The sequence below is a fragment of the Eptesicus fuscus genome, chromosome 2 (genome assembly GCF_027574615.1).
Source record: "Eptesicus fuscus isolate TK198812 chromosome 2, DD_ASM_mEF_20220401, whole genome shotgun sequence".
NCBI classification, from domain to species: Eukaryota; Metazoa; Chordata; class Mammalia; order Chiroptera; family Vespertilionidae; genus Eptesicus; species Eptesicus fuscus.
In genome coordinates, this window is record NC_072474.1 from 38,106,840 (window position 1) to 38,126,814 (window position 19,975).

At 40.3% G+C, this 19,975-nt stretch overlaps 1 protein-coding gene across 2 annotated transcripts in view; it reads left to right on the forward strand.

The window, feature by feature from the left end:
* The window catches only part of LARP4B (La ribonucleoprotein 4B), a 111,977-nt gene that overhangs the window by 67,615 nt on the left and 24,387 nt on the right, over positions 1–19,975 (forward strand). For both annotated transcript variants that reach the window (XM_054726554.1, XM_054726553.1), the window contains 10 exons: positions 3,613–3,763; positions 4,023–4,163; positions 8,207–8,285; positions 10,232–10,368; positions 12,930–13,033; positions 14,838–14,948; positions 16,198–16,251; positions 16,332–16,541; positions 18,991–19,097; positions 19,617–19,868. In XM_054726554.1, coding sequence (XP_054582529.1) covers positions 3,613–3,763; positions 4,023–4,163; positions 8,207–8,285; positions 10,232–10,368; positions 12,930–13,033; positions 14,838–14,948; positions 16,198–16,251; positions 16,332–16,541; positions 18,991–19,097; positions 19,617–19,868 — 1,346 coding nt within the window. The remainder of the gene's footprint in view (positions 1–3,612; positions 3,764–4,022; positions 4,164–8,206; positions 8,286–10,231; positions 10,369–12,929; positions 13,034–14,837; positions 14,949–16,197; positions 16,252–16,331; positions 16,542–18,990; positions 19,098–19,616; positions 19,869–19,975) is intronic.

The window sequence follows — 19,975 nt, forward strand, 5'->3', positions numbered from 1 at the left end:
AGAAAGAGAATAGAGACATGATTTAAGAGGGGGGGAAAAAGCAGGTGGTACAAGTGTGAATGCTGAGGAAGGTAGTAGTGCAGAGTACCTTTTGCATTGCTCTTTGTTCACGAGGGTTGTATCTGCATTGTTCTATTCTGATGGCTTAGTGCTGTGCCTGGCACTTACTGAGCATTTGGGGAGTATTTATTGGGGACATGCAGGCAGGGGGATGAGAGACAAATAGAGAAACACCTTGTGCAGAAGCAAAGGCAAAAATGAACTGGAACTGTAGGCACCATATACAAAGAGGGATTCAAGACTCAGAACTTCTTGAGTATAGTATCCTTTTATTATTATTATTATTAATTTATTTATTTTTTGCTAATCCTCACCCGAGGTTATTTTTTCCATTGCTTTTTAGAGAGAGTGGAAGAAAGGGGAGGGGGGTGGTCAAGGGAGAAACATCAATGTGAGAGAGACACATTGATTGGTTGTCTCCTACACATGCCCTGACCAGGGGTGGGGATTGAACCTGTAACCCAGGTTTGTGCCCTTAGTTCATAGGTTAATGGTCAACCACTGAGCCACGCCAGCTGGGCCGAGGTTTGTGCCCTTGACAGGAAGTGGAACCTGTGACCCCACTGTGTGCAGGCTGATGCTCTAACCACTGAACGCAACAGCCAGGGCTTGAGTCTAGTTTTCTTGAAGGGGAAGGGGAACCATCTTTTTTTGCCCATTCATCAATACCTTAACAATGAGGAAATGTCCAGGTAGGCATTCACTGAGACATCCCATTTTGTGGACATGATATTTATTGCCTTGCCTCCTGAATATGAATAAAGTAGATACGATAGTTTTAACCACATCGGCTTCTACTGTCGATTTTAGAAATAGTTGTTTTTTACTTGAAACTTTAATCACCCCAACTAGAGTGAATTTACTTTGTCTCTTTTTTTTTCTTTATTGATTAAGGTATTATATATGTGTCCTTTTCCCCCCACTGCCCTCCACCACCCCCCCCCACACTCATGCCCTCACCCCCCTGGTGTCTGTGTCCATTGGTTAGGCTTATATGCATGCATACAAGTCCTTTGGTTGATCTCTCGCCCTTATCCCACCCTCCCCTACCTTCCCTCTGAGGTTTGACGGTCTGATCTATACTTCTCTGTCTCTGGATCTGTTTTTGTTCATCAGTTTATATTGTTCATTATAATTCCACAAATGAGTGAGATCATGGGATATTTATCTTTCTCCAACTGGCTTATTTCACTTAGCATAATGCTTTCCAGTTCCATCCATGCTGTTGCAAATGGTAAGAATTCCTTCTTTTTTTACCGCAGCGTAGTATTCCATTGTGTATATGTACCACCGTTTTTTAATCCACTCCTCTGCTGATGGGCACTTGGGCTGTTTCCAGATCTTAGCTATGGTGAATTGTGCTGCTACGAACATAGGGGTGCATATATCCTTTCTGATTGGTGTTTCTAGTTTCTTGGGATATATTCCTAGAAGTGGGATCACTGGGTCAAATGGGAGTTCCATTTTTAGTTTTCTGAGGAAACTCCATACTGTTCTCCACAGTGGCTATACCAGTCTGCATTCCTACCAGCAGTGTACGAGGGTTCCTTTTTCTCCGCATCCTGGCCAGCACTTGTTGTTTGTTGATTTGTTGATGATAGCCATTCTGACAAGTGTGAGATGGTACCGCATTGTCGTTTTGATTTGCAACTCTCGGATGATTAGTGACTTTGGGCATGTTTTCGTATGTCTCTTGGCCTTCCTATGTCCCCTTTCGAAAAGTACCTATTTAGGTTCGTTGCCCATTTTTTTGATTGGGTTGTTTATCTTTCTTTTGTTAAATTGTATGAGTTCCCTGTAAATGTTGGAAATTAAACCCTTATCAGAGATAACATTGGCAAATATGTTCTCCCATGCAGTGGGTTTTCTTGTTGTTTTGTTGATGGTTTCTTTTGCTGTACAGAAGCTTTTTATTTTGATGTAGTCCCATTTGTTTATTTTCTCTTTAGTTTCCATTGCCCTAGGAGCTGTATTGTTGAAGATAATGCTTTGGCATATGTCTGAGATTTTGCTGCCTGTGGATTCTTCTAAGATTTTTATGGTTTCCTGTCTTAGTTTAAGTCCTTCATTCATTTTGAGTTTATTTTTATGTATGGTGTAAGTTGGTGTATTTTGTCTTTTTTAAGGTTGTTAATTTACATGTGGTTTCTTTGATGACTTATCCTGTCCCTGTTTACATTAGGAGAGCATCGGGTAATATGTGCACCTTTCTAGGTTAATGCAGTGAGGCTACACCAAGCTCAGAATTCCTGCCTGGCACTGCTCAAGGGCTCCTGGGACCAGGACTGTGGTCCCTTCCTTCAGAAGCTCTGACCCCTATACAGTGGGGTCAAGGCTCTGGTACCTGGAAAAAGGTGAATAACTTGGCTGGGTTTGCTGAAAGATTACGGCAGCAGAACTGGAGTTAATTTGAGGAGCAGCATTTTATTTTTTATTTTTTTGAGCAGCATTTTTGACATTAACTTTTCTTTAGATTTGTGGAGCCGCTCAAGTGAGCAGAAGAAAAATCGGGGTGGTTGTCAGTTTAATAAGGTTCATCAGAAAAGACCTCCCCAATCCCTAAAGAAGGTGAAGGTGGTAGCATGTGAGTACTTGGGATAGTGTGAGTACCTGGGACACACGGAGCAGAAGCATCTGGTATGTCTGGACAGCAAGAGGCTAGTGATCCTGAAATAAGCATGGTCCCAGAAGTGCCCTATCTAGCACCCTTTGAAAGAGCGGTTAGAGACCTTTTTTCTGGAAGAACTTTCATTTTCTACATCCTTTGCTTATATGAGTGTTTAAGGTTTATTTTCAAACTAGAGGCCCATTGCACAAAGATTCGTGCGATAGGCCTTCCTTCCCCTGGCTGCCAGCACCGGTTTTCCTCTGGCACCCGGGACCCAGGCCTTCGCTCTAGCTGCCACCTTCCGTCTTCGCTCCGGCCAGAGCCTTCAGTCTTCTCCACTCTGGCTGGAGCACTGCTCCTGTAGCTCCCTCTGCACCCCCACCACCCCCCTCATAGCAGGCGTCCCGGCCATTCCGCGCCTGTGTATGCAAATTAACCCGCCAGCTTTGTTGGGTTAATTTGCATATTCACTCCTGATTGGCTGATGGGCATCACAGAGGTATGGTCAATTTGCATATTTCTCTTATTAGTGTAGATTTTCTCCATCTATGTTCTATTCATATTTGCAATTCTGCAAATTTTGTTGGGTAGTCTATCCTTTCTGATTGGTGTTTCTAGTTTCTTGGGATATATTCCTAGAAGTGGGATCACTGGGTCAAATGGGAGTTCCATTTTTAGTTTGGATGATAGTTGGACCCGTATTTTTTATCAGTTACTGTCTCTAGAGTGCCTTGTACTCAGTAGGAACTGAGATTCTAATGACAAATTAAGTTGAGTTCTGAATACATGCACTTTTGTTACTGTTGCCCTTGACTTCACCCCCAAAGTATGTGTACATAGGCTCAGCCCTTTTAGCATAAATTCTCTGCATTTTAACTCTGATTAAGTATAATTGCATTTGATTAGAATTTGGATACAAATGCATATATTAAAATTTTTCTTAGGTACCAACAGCCAAGGTTTCGGAGCTAAACCCCAATGCAAAAGTATGGGGGACACCTGTGTTACATTTGGAGGCAGGTAGTGCATCAGACAGTGGTGTGAGTGCAGCCTGGGAGGACACCCCTTGCCAGCGCCCCGACTACAGCCAGGAGGGTGAGTGGTGAGCTCAATGCCATGAGGAGCATCTTTGCTCTCCAGGCTTGGTCTATGTTTCCTTTTAAATTGTCTAAGAAATTGTTAGTTAAAATTTGTGTCCTGGTTTGTGACACTATTTAAGAGCCATGCCATCTTTCACCATCAACTTAAAAAAATCGAACTAAATATATATATAAGCTTTTGTTTTGTTTTGTTTTATTTTAAGAGAAAGTTATTCTTCTAACCCTATCTTCTGGGATAAAATTCCTAATTACAGAATTGGATGCCAATGGAGATGGTGACAAAAGTCATGAAAATGCAGCACTGTCAGAGTTACAGGAGTTGGACCAAACAGCCATGAATACTTTGGCTCTGGATCACTCTGAATATGAGTCTCTGCCTGAAAACAGCGAAACAGGTAAAGCTGCTTTATGAATTCATTTTCATATAGAGTACAGGCTTTTTTATGTTGCTTTTGAAATTTAGCTTTTTAAATCTTTCCCTGCACAATGTGCCTGATATTGCTTCCTTTGAATCTATTTTAAACTCACTCCTGTGTGAACAGAGATGAGGCTTTCTGGTCTGGGAAGGCATCACGGAAAGAGTGTGAGACCTGAGCACTTCCTGCAAAGCAATTTCCCATTGGACTGAGAGAAGAAGATCTACCATGGGGCAAAGTGTGAGAACACAGACAGGGAACATTAGTGTGAAATTAAGAGTCAAGTTCAAAAGACGTTGGGTATTTTTATTTATTTATTTATTTATTTATTTATTTATTTATTTGATTTTTTATAGAGAGGAAGGGAGAGGGATAGAGAGTTAGAAACATCGATGAGAGAGAAACATCGATCAGCTGCCTCCTGAACACCCCTACTGGGGATGTGCCTGCAACCAAGGTACATGCCCTTAACCGGAATTGAACCTGGAACCCTTCAGTCCACAGGCCGATGCTCTATCCACTGAGCCAAACTGGTTAGGGCAAGTTGGGTCTTTTTAAAGAGGTATTTAAAGCTATTTTCAGAAGAAGAAAAGAAAAGGAAAAGAGAGTAGTTCTTTTTGGGGGGCCTGGATATGGGTGGATTTAAAAGTGCCTAAAGGTTATGGGATGGGACATCAAAACTCACCTCCAAGTTTGTTTCTGACATAATCTAAGACCCCAGAGATCTAAGAGGTAGGCTGCACTTTCATTGACAGTTGATGTATTCCTTCCTGTTCAATTTTTTGATGAGTTTATTATTTCTTCCTTAAATTAAGAAATGAAGTCATCCAGGCCTACAATTTTATTGTGGGAAAGTTTTCACCTACACGTTTTTATCTTTTACTAGAGGCCTAGTGGCGCCCCGCCTCCCGCCATGCGAGGAGGCATCCTGTGGGGGGCCGGGACCCGTGCCTGACTCGCGCAGTGCCGGCTGCTGCAGGAGTCAGGCTGGACCGGTGCCGTGGAGGCTGGGACCCGTGTCTGACTCGCAGTGTTCCCCAGCTACCCTGCCTGTGTCTGCTCCGGAGCCGCCCGAGCTGCCGCGCCAGCTCAAGCAGGGCCCCCGTCTCTGTCTATCTTCGCTCCGGGCCTCACCTATGCACGCAACCTCTTCCTGTCGGGTCGTGACTCGTTACGGCATCCTGGCTAATTTGCATATTACCTCTTTAGATAGATAGATAGATAGATAGATAGATAGATAGATTTTTTAATATATAGGGCTTCTCAGGTTATCTATTTCTTCTTGAGGGAGCTTTAGTTACTTATGTCTTCCAAAGATTTGGACCAGTTCATTAATTGTCAAAGTTATTGGATAGAGTTTCTTATATTATTCTATTTATCCTTTTAATCTATAGAATCTGTCACATCACTCATTTCTGTTGGTAATTTGTGTCTCCCCCCGCCCCCCAATCAAATTTGGTAGACGTTTGTCCATTTTATTGACCTCAAAAAAATAGTATTTGGTTTCATTGAATTTCCTCAATATTTTTTTCCTCTTGTTTCATTGCTTTAAATCTAATCTCCATAATATACTTTCTTCTTGTTACTTTGGGTTTAATTTGTTCTTTTTCTAGTGTCTTATAAGACAGAAGCTGAACTCATTGATATGGGGCCATTTCTTCTTTTTAATATAGCCATTTAGTTCTGTAAATTTCCTCCTAAGTACTGCTTTAGCACAATCTCAAAAATTGTTGTGTCTTTCTTTTAAATTCAGTTTCAAATTTTTTCTAATTTCATTCCTACATTTTTTTAAAAATCCAAACGTAATTTAGAAGTATTTAACTTAGTTTCTAAATATTTGGGGGATTTTCCAGGGAACTTTCTTTTATTGACTTCTAATTTAATCTCTGTGGTCACAGGACATACTTTGTATGACATGAATCTCTTTGGCCCAAAATATTGGCAGTCTTAGTAAATGTTGCCTTTGCACTAAAGAAGAATGTGTATTTTGCTGTTGGTATAGGGGTGTTCTATAAATATCAGTCAGGTCTTATTCAAATCTACTATATTCCTGGTTTCTGCCTACTTGTTCTGTCAGTTATTAAGAAGGGTATTCTATCAGTATTGGATTTGTCTGTTTTTCTTTTAGCTCTACCAGTTTTTGCTTCATGCATTTTTTTGGAGATCTGTATTAGGATTGCTATGACCTCTTGATGAATTGACTCCTCTGTCATTATGAAATGACTTTCTTTATCCCTGGTAATTAATTATCTTTGCTCTGAATTTACTCTGTCTAATAATATAGTCCCTCAGCTTTATTTTGACTGGTGCTAGCTAGCATGGTATATCTTTTTCCATCCTTTTACTTTTAACTTATTTGGGTATTTATATTTACTAAAGTACATTTCTTATAGATAACAGTTGAGTTTTGTTTGTTTTTACAAAAAGTCAAGTCTTAATTTAATGATCTCTGCTTTAAATTCAAATGTTTAGAACATTTACATTTTCTGTGGTAATTGATATGGTTAGCTTTGAGTCTCTCGCCTTGCCATTTGTTTTAGAATAGTTTAGACTTACAGAAAAATTGAGAAGATTGAGTACAGAGAGCTCTCAGTTCCTTCTATTTTTTTAAATCCTCACCTAAGTACATGTGTTTATTGATTTTTTTTTTTTTCCTTTTGGGAGAGAGACAGACAGACAGACAGACAGACAGACAGACATGGATTGGTTGCCTCTCTGGGAATCGAACCTGTAACCCAGGTATATGCCCTGATTGGGAATCAAACCCTTGAGACCTTTTGGTTTATTAGACAAAACTCCAACCAACTAAGCCACACCTGCGGGACAGTACCTTCTATTCTTAACATCTTACATTATTAGTATGATGTATCTGCCACAAATTCTAATGCAGTATTGGTACGTTTTACCTATTCCAGTATACCAAATTATATTTAGTTGTCATGTCTTCTTAGGCTCCTCTAGGCTGTAACAATGTCTTAGACTTTGCTTGCCTTTGATGACCTTGATAGTCCTAAGGAGGACTGGTAAATTACTTTGTTTCTTTATTGATTTCAGAGAGGAAGGGAAAGGGGAGAGAGAGATAGAAACATCAATGTTGAGAATCACTGATTAGCTGCCTCCTGCACGTCCCCTACTCGGGATCGAGCCCACAACCCGGGCATTTGCCCTTTAATGGAATTGAACCTGGGACCCTTCAGTCCGCAGGCCAACGCTCTATCCACTGATCCAAACCAGCTAGGGCTGAATTATTTTGTATGGTGCGCTTCTATTCCTGTTGGAATTTGTTTGATTTTTTTTTTTCACGATCATACCAGAGTTATGGGTTTAGAGGATAAAAAGACCACAGAGATCAAGTGCCATTTTTATCCCATCATGTTCACAGTACTTAGTATCAGCATGATTTACCACTGTGATATTGACCATGACCACCTGCCTGAGGTAGGCTTATTTGTTTTCTCAATCTTAAAGTTTCCTCTTAAGGATCTGTTTATTTAGTGTTCTCAGTAGCATCCCTGTGACTCCACAATTTCTCACTTGTGACTTTGACTATCTCAAACTTTAAAGGCACATTTATAAGGCTCTTGTGTAGGAATTGTGTGGTCCTTACAGCCTGTGTGTTTATTATCCTCATCCTTGATTTATTGGCCTTATTTTGATTCTTTCCTTTATATTTTATTATTGCTTTATTATCTGTGTTCTTGTAGGCTGTCTGAAATTTTCTTTTTAGAATTGAGACAAAGCATAAACTTGTACATATTATGTGATAAAAAGCACCTGCTAAACTTTGGTAATAAATCTGATAATCAGATTATTTTTGAAACTGTGTTTTTCTTTGGGGGTGAAGGGATTTTTTTTCTTTTTTTGCTTCTGCTTTCCTTTTTTAGTGGGTACAACAGCATTTTTCTTATATTCTCTATACACTAAATGATTAATATGTATATTGAAAACATTAGAATTGCTATCCTGAATCATCTGCTTGGTAAATTTTAAGTCATTTTTCCTGAGTTGATTATTTTGTATAGGAGGAAATGAGTCTCAATCAGAAAGCCAGGAAGACCCCCGAGAAGTACTTAAAAAAACATTGGAATTCTGCTTATCCAGGTAAGGATGGTAGTAGTGTTTCTAGTACCTAATACTTGTGGTATTATGCACTGGCTATTATATACAGACTAAAGGCCCAGTGCACAAAATTTGTGCACGGGTAGGGTCCTTAGAGGCTGCTGGCCAGGGCCTTTCTTCATTCCATGCCACCCTCTGGTGGTCAGTGCACATCATAGCGAGCGATCGAACTCCCGGTAGGTCGAACTCCTGAGGGGACACTTTGCATATTAGGCTTTTATATATATATACAAGGAGAACTTGGTTTCTTTAGCCAAGCTCCTCTGACCCCCCCTAATGCCTTTCAAAATTATGTTTCATCTCTGGACTCTTATTTAATTTACGCACAGCCCCTTCTCCAGCTTCCAAAACCCTTCTAGATGCTGGATCAAGACCCATCAGCGATAGAAAGGGGCAGTTGGACATCCTTCTCACAATCTAGGACTGCTGGCTCCCAACCGCTCGTCTGCCTGCCTGCCTGATTGCCTGCCCCTGCCGGCCCGGTCACCCCTAACTGCCCTCCCCTGCCAGCCCGGTCACCCCTAACTGCCCTCCTCTGCCATCCCGGTCACCCCTAACTGTCCTCCCCTGCTGGCCTGGTCGCCCCTAACTGCTCTCCCCTGCCGGCCTGGTTGCCCCCAACTGCCCTCCCCTGCAGGCCTGATTGCCCCCAGCTGCCTTCCTTTGCAGGCCTGGTCCCTCCCAACTGCCCTCCCCTACTGGCCTGATCACCCACAACTGCCCTCCCCTGCTGGCCACCTTGTGGTAGCCATCTTGTGTCCACATGGGGGCGGCCATCTTGTGTGTTGGAGTGATGGTCAGTTTGCATATTACCTCTTTATTATATAGGATAGATGTGACGCTTTACATAGAAGGAGTATATATCTGTTAATATCTATGTCTGTATACGTCTATTAACATGAAATCTATAATAGTGAGTAAGTAACCTCTGACATATTGGAGAACTCTAGGCCAGAGTCCTCCATAGTTGTCCACAAATTCATCTTAATGATTGTTATCTGGGTTGTTTTTTGAAATTTTGATTCCTGGGCCCCTCCATACCCAGACTCTGAGTTATGGGGCCTTAGGTTGTCTATCTTACAAAGACATTTTTCAGCACACTAAAGATTGAGAACAAATTTCCTGCACTAGTTTTTAAAATATGCCAAACATTGCAATAGTAGGTTGTTTTACTCATGCAGCATTCATATTTTTAGGTGTGTCCTCCCCCACCCCCCCCAAATATTTTTTCTATTGAAAAGTAGAATAGAACATTTAAAGTTCAAATGGAAGAATGGAACAAACAAGAATATGGGATTGAGTTAAATGTAATCTTTTTGAATGAGAAGATAACTGTTTGGCATGTGTAAAATTTATCAGTATTAGTGATTTTTCAGTTTTTTCTCTGGGCCTGCCTTAATACTTGAGAATGTTCATCATAGGCCAAAATACCAGGAAGTAGCTCATATTCAACCAGACTGATTATCTGTGACTTAGCTTGTGATCCTGTAAGTCATGTTATGATCAGGTTTCCTTCTTTTTAATCCTGGTTGCTAGAAAGTGCTGGGAAGTGTTTCAGACTGAATAGCAAGCACATTGGTCACCAACCTTTCCCGGTCTTTTCATATTTCTCTTATTTTCTTGTTCTTTCAGTTGTGTTTCCTTACTTTAAAAAATTGTGTTTGTGCTCTTAATAAGCTACTTAAAACACTCTTTAGAACAGATAGCTATAAGATACATTTTGTAAAGATTCGTTTTGATTGTATAAAATGCAATATACTTTTACTTTTACTCTCTGCTTCCCAAGTGTCTTTGAAAAAACATTGACCTAAGGCAAATAACAGGTGGGGTTAAACTAACTCTGAAGTAACATCACACCACACTCATATCCTTGCAAGGCTTCCTCTTAAAAGAAGTGTTAATTAAGAGAGATTGTCTTCTTTCTGCAGGGAGAATCTTGCTAGTGACATGTACCTTATATCGCAGATGGATAGTGATCAGTACGTGCCAATCACCACAGTGGCTAATCTGGACCACATCAAGAAGCTCAGCACCGACCTGGACTTGATTGTCGAAGTGCTGAGATGTAAGTGAATGACAGTCCCCGTTGTGGTGAAGTGCTCATGGCACTGGGCGTTGATGGGCTCCATAATTGATCATAGATCTAGGGAGTGGAAAAAGCCCATGGAGAAATGAAAAGAAACGTGACATGAAGGAAAAGTAAAATAAATAGTGATACTTTCGTTTAAAGTAAAATACATTTTAATTAGCATTCTAGTCACTAAAGTAGTTCCTTTCAAATTTCACCTTCCTACTGAAGTTTGGTGAAATTGTGTTTTTCCTTATAGGACTTTGTGAATGAGGTTGTTTCTTAGACATTTGGCAACATCAAAGGAAGGTTTAAATGGGTACATCAGAGGCCCACAGTGATTCTGGGAATGTGGATAAAAATAGTTAACCTGCCATGTGCGTCCGAAGGGTCTCGTTTGATTCCTGGTCAAGGTCACACCTCTGTTGCAGATTCCATGCCACCGGCCCGGTGGGGGAAGCAACCAATCGATGTGTGTGTCTTGAGTTGATATTTCTTTCTCTCTCTTTCTTCCCCCCTGCCCTCCCTCCCTCCCTCTCTAGAAATCAATGAAAAAAAAAAAAATCTGGGGTGAGGATAAAATAAAGTATAGTTTGCTGGTGCCCTGGTTTGCTTTGCAGATTTAGTTTTCTGCAACCTAACCATTTTATTTATTTTTTTAAAACCACTTTATCGAGGTATACACTGAGTGGCCACATTATTATGATCACATTACACACACACACACACACACACACACATATATATATATATATATTAGAGGCCCAGCGCATGAATCCGTGCATGGGTGGGGTCCGGCCAGCCTGGCCAGGGGGTGGAGACATGGGCGGTTGGCCGGCCTGCCTGCTGGTCGAACTCCTGGTTGAGGGGACAATTTGCATATTAGCCTTTTATTATATAGGATATACACTGAGTGGCCAGATGATTATGCGTTCAGAGATCATAATAATCTGGCCACTCAGTGTAATTGACATATGGTGAACTGCATATTTAAAGTGTGCAGTTGAATCAGTTTGGACATACATATGCATCAGTGAAATCTTCACCGTGATCAATATTACAAACATGTCCACCACTGCCCAGAGTTTCCTGGTGCCCTTTGTAATATTTCTGTCTCTCCACTCCTACCCAGACTGGCTTCAGTGGGAATTAGTTTTATATTAAATGTATGATATGTTTGATTTTTTTTAAATGGGATTAATTTTTTAATGGGATTATTTTTAATTATAAAAATTCATTTTATAATATTGTTTACAAGTACTAGGTGAATAATTTCTATAGTCTCCCTCCTCAGGACTGCTCTACTGAGTAGCTCTGATGGGCGTTCCCAAAGAACACAGTACGATACGTGTCCCCCACCTCACCCAAATAATGGGTCATCACTGTGCCCAAATTAAAGCCCCATTTCTCTGAGTTACTGCCATGACCATCCATCTGACTCTTATGTAAAAGTGTTTACATATTCTCCCTCGCTTAGTTGTACTGTGGACAGTCAGTGGAGATTTTTTTTTTTCCTGTGTCCATTTAGTAGTAGAAAAAAAAGAGAAACATCTTACCTTAAGTTTGAATTCTGAAAACTAGTGTTGTGCTTTCCAGTGTTGCTTTTTTTTGGAATGTTCATTTAGAACAGGAACCTATTTTACATATTAGTTGAGATTGGTTCCACCTGACCCACTTGTAAGGGCCAGCAGCTTTCCTTTTTGTTCTTTTTTAAATATATTTTTGTATTGACTTCAGAGAGGAAGGGATAGGGAGAGAGAGAAACATCAGTGATGAGAGAAAATCATTGATTGGTTGCCTCCTGCAAGCCCCACACTGGATCGAGCTCGGATCCCTGACCCGAGAATCGAAACATGACCTCCTGGTTCATAGGTCATTGCTCAACTGCTGAGCCAAGCCAGCTAGGCATCAGCAGCTTTCTTAATCTTTACTTCTTGTGAATTCAAAATGAAAAGTCATAATAAGACAGAAAATTATTTTATTTGGGGGGACTTGTAGAAAGGAAAAGCCATTAACCCTGAATTGTAATTATTAGTTATTTGAGCTGTTTAGAACCTTTGTTTCATAGTGGTAACATTGATTATAGCTCTTAGAGGACTTTCATTTTTTATTTATTTTTTAAAAATATATTTTATTGATTTTTTACAGAGAGGAAGGGAGAGGGATAGAGAGCCAGAAACATCGATGAGAGAGAAACATCGACCAGCTGCCTCCTGCACACCCCCTACTGGGGATGTGCCCACAACCAAATGTACATGCCCTTGACCGGAATCGAACCTGGGACCCTTCAGTCCGCAGGTTGACGCTCTATCCACTGAGCCAAACCGGTTTCGGCTCTTATAGGACTTTTAAATCATGTTCTATAGTTCTGAGAAATGTAATATGCAAGATTAGTTTAAAACCTTTAGCTAATTTATAATATATACAGGTTTTTTTCAATGTGTTTAGTTCCATGGTGTAACATCCTACTGGAGTATCTATATTATATCATAATGGAATGTAAATGACTCGTGTGTTTTAATATTTTGTTTTACCATTCATATTTCTTCTCTTTATAGCTTTACCTTTAGTCCAAGTGGATGAGAAGGGAGAAAAAGTAAGGCCAAATCAAAATCGTTGCATAGTAATATTACGTGAAATTTCTGAATCCACCCCTATAGAAGTAAGTCATTTCTCCTCACAAGGCTACTTTGAAGTTTTTTTGTGTAGTTTTTTGTTTACTTCTTTGTTTTTTGAAGAGTGTATTTTAAAGAATGCATATGTACAGTAACACTTTTCCCAGAATTTATACACTGATGATTTCAATGTGATTCATATGTGCGAGTGGTTCTCAAACTTTTTGGTCTCAGGACTTCACTGCAAACTTTACATTTAAAAAAATAAATAATGGTGATTTCAGTATTCAGAAATTAAAAGATTTAAATATTTATTTACTTTAAAGTAATAATAATAAATCCACAAGTTAAGATAAAGACCATTACTTTTCAAAACAAATATTTTCATGATGAGGATACACTGCAAAGAGTGCAGTGAGCAGGAGTAGCTTGTACTTCATTCCAGCTGATGGGCCCACATCAGTGCAGATGTTGTCTTAGTAAAAAGACAAAGGCATCTTTTAAAAAAATAATAAAAAAAATTTTTTAATTCTCACCTGAGGATATTTTCCCTGTGATTTTTAGAGTGGAAGAAGGGGATGGGGTGGGCAGAGAGGGAAAAACATCAATATGAAAGAGACACATTGATTGGTTGCCTCCCGTATGCACCCCGATTAGGGCCAGGGATCGAGCCTGCAACCAGCATACATGCCCTTGCCTGGAATCTAACCTGGGACCCTTCAGTCCTCAGGTGATGCTCTATCCACTGAGCCAAACTGGCTAGGGCACAAAGGCATCTTTTTTATGTAAATGGAGTAGAGATCATAATTTGAGAAGTTCTAACTTAGGCAATAATTTTAGAAAAAGAAACCCCCACAGCATTTGATTGTTTTGAGTTGTGAAAAGTAATCTACTGTTACAGAATTGCTATAAAATCTGTGACATATCCGAATGTTTAAACTGAGTTGCATGTGTGTAGTAAAACATACTGATGGTTGTGCCTTGAGAGAATGAAGGAAAGTCTTCCTAGAAAGCATTAAGAATATTTTTTATTTGATTGGAGTTTTCTCATTATAGGTCACATCATTTTTTTTTTTTTTCATACCTGGTAAAGTTTGAATGGATGCCAGGCATTTTGGACTGTAATGTTTTATAGTCCTTCCTCTTGAATATTCTTGAGCTTTGTTTTGAGATTCAGTTGTCTGACTTGGAAGCAGTTTCGTCCTTAGGGGCAGTGGTTAGGTGGGAGCAAAGCTGCCTTTCCTCTAGAGCTGATTTCCCTGTGCTGACTGAGGCAGCACCCTCTGTGTGCCCTGAAGAGGGCCCTGGAGGGGCTGGACTGACTAGGCTGTGCTCAGCTCGGCTCACCCTCCTAGCACTGCGGCCTGTTAACTCCAGGTGTGAGCTAGGTTCTCCCAGGCTTACCTGTGTTGCATGACCTGAGGTCCATTGTCTGAAAACTGTTATCCCATGTATTTTGTCTTTTGTTTTTGTTTCATGTGGGAGGCTAAATCTGGCTTATCTTGGCCAGAAGCAAAAGTCCAGCTAATTTTTAAATTTCTTAAATCCCCACTCCCACCCCCAGCCTACTGGTAAAATTAAATTATATTTTCACATTAATTTAGCTTAATGGTATCTTGGGAGTAGAGAAAGCTGTAAATAAGTTGTGGACTTATGTTCCTATAGCAATGAGACCCCAATTCTGGAAGCCACACTGAACCTTCTGAGCCATTTTGAAGGAGCAATTCACTGGATATCAGTGTGTTAGACTCTGTCTAAGGATCTGTCTTGAGAGCATGCATCATTTGTATTTCATGCGGAAAAAAGGTGGCATGGTTGAAAATTAATTTCTAACCTTTCTATTTCCCATAGGAAGTAGAAGCACTATTTAAAGGAGATAATTTACCAAAATTTATAAACTGTGAATTTGCCTATAATGATAATTGGTTTATTACATTTGAAACAGAAGCTGATGCCCAACAGGTAAACTTCTCTCCCTCAAGACGTACAAAGTTTACCAATACTTAACAATTAAGTACATAGTGGGGCTAAATTTGGGCAGTGATGCTGCTGTCACATTTCGGGGTTAAGTTTGAATATAAAGTGTAGAGGAAATCAAGTTGTAGAAACTTAAATAGGTGTGTGTTTGTAGACAGTTTTTGTAGAAATATGAAAAGCAAGTGACACTATATACTAAGGATATGTAAGACAAGCAATTTAGAACAATTCTGTTCTTGTATCTGGGCAGAGACAGGTCTTACTATTTGGCAAGTGTTTTGGGAATTTGAACCTGACCTTATCTTTCACTTGGCATCACATGTGTTACAAGATACTTGAAAGAGCACAAGGCTCTGGGAGGAGACACAGGAGTTAGGATGGTCTCCCTGCCCTGAAAGGAAGACTTTTCTCTGGGGAAACAGTAGCATGTATAAAGGAAGCTCTCCGTGTTAAATGGTTTGAATGCAGGGGGTTCAGAGGACAGAAACAAGCATCTGAAAGGTGGACTTTAATTGGATTGTGGGGGACGGGGAGTTACTAGGAGGAGCAGGTAGCAAGTGGGTCAGAGCCTTCAGTGTTACAGAGTGGGATTTGGAAAAGAATAAAGACTTTAAAAAAAATACATTTTTAAAAATTGATTTCAGAGAGGAAGGGAGAGGGAGAGAGAGATAGAAACATCAATGATGAGAGAGAATCATTGATCAGCTGACTCCTGCACGCCCCCATACTGGGGATTAAGCCCACAATCTGGGCATGTACCCTGGCTGGGAATGGAACCATGACCTCCTGGTTCATAGGTCGATGACCTCAACCATTGAGCCACACCAGTCCTTATTCTTATAAGGGCTTGTGAATATTGCAATCCTAGTTTTTTCCTTTCCCAAACTGTAATCCCAGTTTTAAATTCTGGTTATTATTAGGAATTCAGCACCCATTCGTTGTTTCCCCTGGGTCAGGATTCTAGCCTGTGGTCTCTGGGAGCCTTTCATGTTATCTATTAATACTTACAAAATGTATACAGATGTTGTTTGTGAGAATTTTGGGTAGAGATTCCATAGATCTTATCAGGTTGTTTTTTTAAAAGCAATCTGTGGCCCAAAGGAGATTAAGAATCACAGTTCTAGGTCTAGCCCACTGTATTTTAACAATATAATTTCTTATCTGAGGTATTAACTGTCAATTCATCTTATTTGTAAGATTAACACAATGGTATTTTGGATGATTTTATCCTTAGGCTTACAAATATCTGCGAGAAGAAGTCAAAACTTTTCAAGGAAAACCAATTAAGGTAAGCAAGACCACTGCTTATACTTTATTTGTAAACCAATATTCTAAAGTATTCTAATAGACACTTATATTTTCACACAGGCACGGATAAAAGCAAAGGCAATAGCTATAAACACATTTTTGCCAAAGAATGGATTTAGGCCCCTGGACATGAGCCTTTACACGCAGCACCGTTACACAGCGTCCTTTTACTTACCTCCCATCTATAGCCCCCAGCAGCAGTTCCCTCTCTATAGCCTGATTGCTCCCCAGACGTGGTCAGCAACACACAGCTATCTCGATCCACCCTTGGTGAGTCCTGTCTTTTCTTGTCCCTTATGTGACAGAAAGTTGTGTTGTGGACACTGCACTAGATGCTTTGAAGAATAAAGAGCTTTGTCTGATGAGTAAACCAGATATGTCTACAGCTTGCTATAGAAAAACAGACCTTCTGGTTCTGCGGTGGGTTTTAAATTTAATTGGGAGATAAATAAGGCGCCATGTGTATTTTAAAAACTTTCAAACATTGTACTCAATCCTTTGCCCAGTTTGCTTGTCCTCCTGTCTAGCATTTCTTTTCCTAAATGTAAGGAAATGTATACCTAGTAAAACAAAGTATGATGCAAGCTCTGGGTTGGGTAGCAGGGGAGCTATGAGCACGGGGTAGCCTGGGGGGATGCCTTTAAGGAGAACAGTGTTCTCATAGGTTTCTAACAGTCAAGGACGCGTAGAAGACAGGCCATCTTATAAGTGTTACTTCTCACATCAGCCCTGTACTAGTCACTTGGCATAATTAATTTTTACATATTTTGAGTTCTGTTAAAGCCTGTGGTTAGAATTCATAGATTTGTAATGGATCCAGTCCTTTTTCTTAAGCTGTGCTGGTGGCAGATGTTAGAAAGATTGGGGAGGCCCTGGGCATGAGTTTGATGTAGTGGATGTGTCAGGGCTAATCTACGGCAGGAAAAGAAGTGGCCATTTGGCCCCCTGCTTGGGAGGTGGAGTAGGTTGGTTGGAGGGAGGTTTGCATCGGGTTGCCAGCAGGTTTTTGTTGGAACCATAGTGATGGAAGGGTAGAGTGTGTGGAAGGTTGTGGTCAGAAGCAAGAATTTAGTTTAAAATTTCAAGGATATGGCTGTGGACCACATCAAGGAAAATTGGGATGATCTATCAGATGTGTGGGAAATGAAGGATATGAGCCAGGCCCAATCATATGGGGACATCACCTGAGGCTTGTAACTACTGATTGATGGATGCAAGGAGGGTGGTAACTGAAAAGGGTGAGCCTGAGAGGAGGAGGGTTGACTCAGCTAGATGGTGGGTGCCTGTTACCTACTAGAATGTAAAGATGTGTGTCCATGAAGGAATAGTCTGGAAAAAACAAATGTGTAAAGCAGGTGATTATTGCAAAAATGGAACATAGACAGAATTGTGTGAAACTTATAATTAGGGGTTTATCATAATGTCATCCTCTAAGTGGAGCATATCAGAAGGGCTGGAAGGGAAGGAAGCTGCATGAGAATGGCATGCGCAGAGGTTCCTGGTGTGGTTGTGGTGTGGTGAGTGTTTCTGAGCTGAGATAGGGACTGGGTAGATGAGGTTGGTAAGCTCTACATATACAGGTTCTTAAATGTGTCTTGAGGTGTGTGGACTGCATCTGTGGTGTGTGGAACATGAGCAGGACAGATGGGTAGAAAGATGAGTCAGGAGAGGTCCTTATGGGCACCGAGCCCTTAAAATCTAGAACCACTCAGTGAAAGACAGTAGCAGGCAAGTGCTAACGTGCAGAGTTGTGTCTGCCTCTGAATGAATCCCAGTGTTAAGAAAATGTACTACTTTGTTGAAGTATTTACTATATTCTGTACAAGTGTACTTCTAGCCATGTAGTTAATATGTCATGGGAGACCTGTAAAAGGAAAGAAAGTCCGTAACCTCTTGTGTTGAATAATTTTCCAAATGACGCTAGATCAGTTGTCTAGCCATTTGGGATGGCTCCTGGTCTGATATGTGAGGCTCTTTGCTTGCTCTAAAACACACTGCATTTTTGAGCAGAAGTGAAGAGATGATGCTTATTAATTCTCAGAAAGTTATGTTAAATTATTGTGTTAGCAACCAATTTATTTTTAAACTCTTGAGCAAAATTGTTTAAATACCAGAGTTCTACATGTAAAAGTTTATACGTGAAAGGATTCTTCTTGATGAGTCTTCCTGTGAAAAACAATTGTCAGAATCTAGTTCTGGGGTAATTGACATATTTCTAAATAGTCTGACTCTTTCAAATTATGGAATTTCTCATTATTGCATTGGGGATTCTGTCAAAGTTTCAAGTCTGTCTCTCTCCCCCAGCGTTTTGAGGAATTCCATTAAAGTCATTGGGGTTAAGGAGAAATTTGCTGACTTCTTATCAGCCTGGAGGTAGTGTTGCAGTTCATTAGGTTGAGCACTTGGGCTTTTCAGACAAGCATGTGGGGTCTTGGCAGGTGTCTCCCCCTCTTGTCAATTTCCATGTGTGGGGATCCGCTTCCTGGAGGCTTGCTGGGAGGATCTAAAACAGCATTGGAAAAGGTCTTAGCCCCAGCCTGACTTTGGAGATTAGCAATAATCTTACACAATGCTTTTCCTAAAGGAATATTTTAAGTATAAAATGGAACATAGACTCCTTGACACATCAAGGAATGACATTGGTTATCATCTTAGGCAGTGTTAACCAACTCGAAGTCTGGTTATGGTTTGTTGACTTGTTTGTTTTTAATGAATCTAGGTAACTCCATTTCCAAATACTGGATTTATAAATGGATTTACGTCTCCAACTTTCAAACCTGCAGCAACTCCTCTGGCTTCACTCAGACAATACCCTCCAAGAAGCAGGCAAGTTGCGTGATTCACTAAAATGCTATTTTTCTACCATTTGTAATAACAGGTCACTGCCACTGTATATTTTAAAAGCAAAGCAAAATAAAATGTGTTAAACCTTGGTCGTTCTAACCATGTGTATGACTCCTATTTAACTAAGTAAAGAGGCTCTTCCTGATGATTGCTAATGATATACTTGACCACTAGTAATGTTCATCCGAGATAAAACTACTTGAAACATATGATTACACAAAATGATGCTGTAGTGCCTACATACAGGGGGTTCTCTTTAGACAAAGTCTTCTGGGGCAGCGTGCAACCGTGTGAGCCTGCTTTTCATTTGAAAATTGATACTGTAGTTACAGGTTTGCACTGTCAGCACTATCAGACATATCATGTTTCAACTATTCTTACCACTTTAATATTTTTTCTAAATAGAGAGCACATTTTACCTTAGACATTTCTGTGTGAGCATGCTTATTTCATCATGCTGTGATCACTCATAATTGAACCTTATAAACATTTCATTTGCAGGAATCCTAGTAAATCCCATCTGCGCCACGCCATTCCTAGTGCAGAGAGAGGACCTGGGCTGTTAGAAAGTCCATCAATATTTAACTTCACCGCGGATCGGTTAATTAACGGTGTGCGGAGCCCACAAGCAAGGCAGACAGGCCAACCTAGAACCCGCATACAGAACCCTCCAGCTTATGCCAAGAGAGATACAGGAACCGGGCGGGTGGAGCAGAGCAGCCTCGAATCCTCTCCTGGCTTAGGTAGAGGCAGGTGAGTTACTCAGAACTGTTGTTGGATGGGTACTATGTAATGATAAACTATTAATATTTTTAAATTTCGTTAATTAAGATGTGTTTTTTATAGTCATTTCAAATACA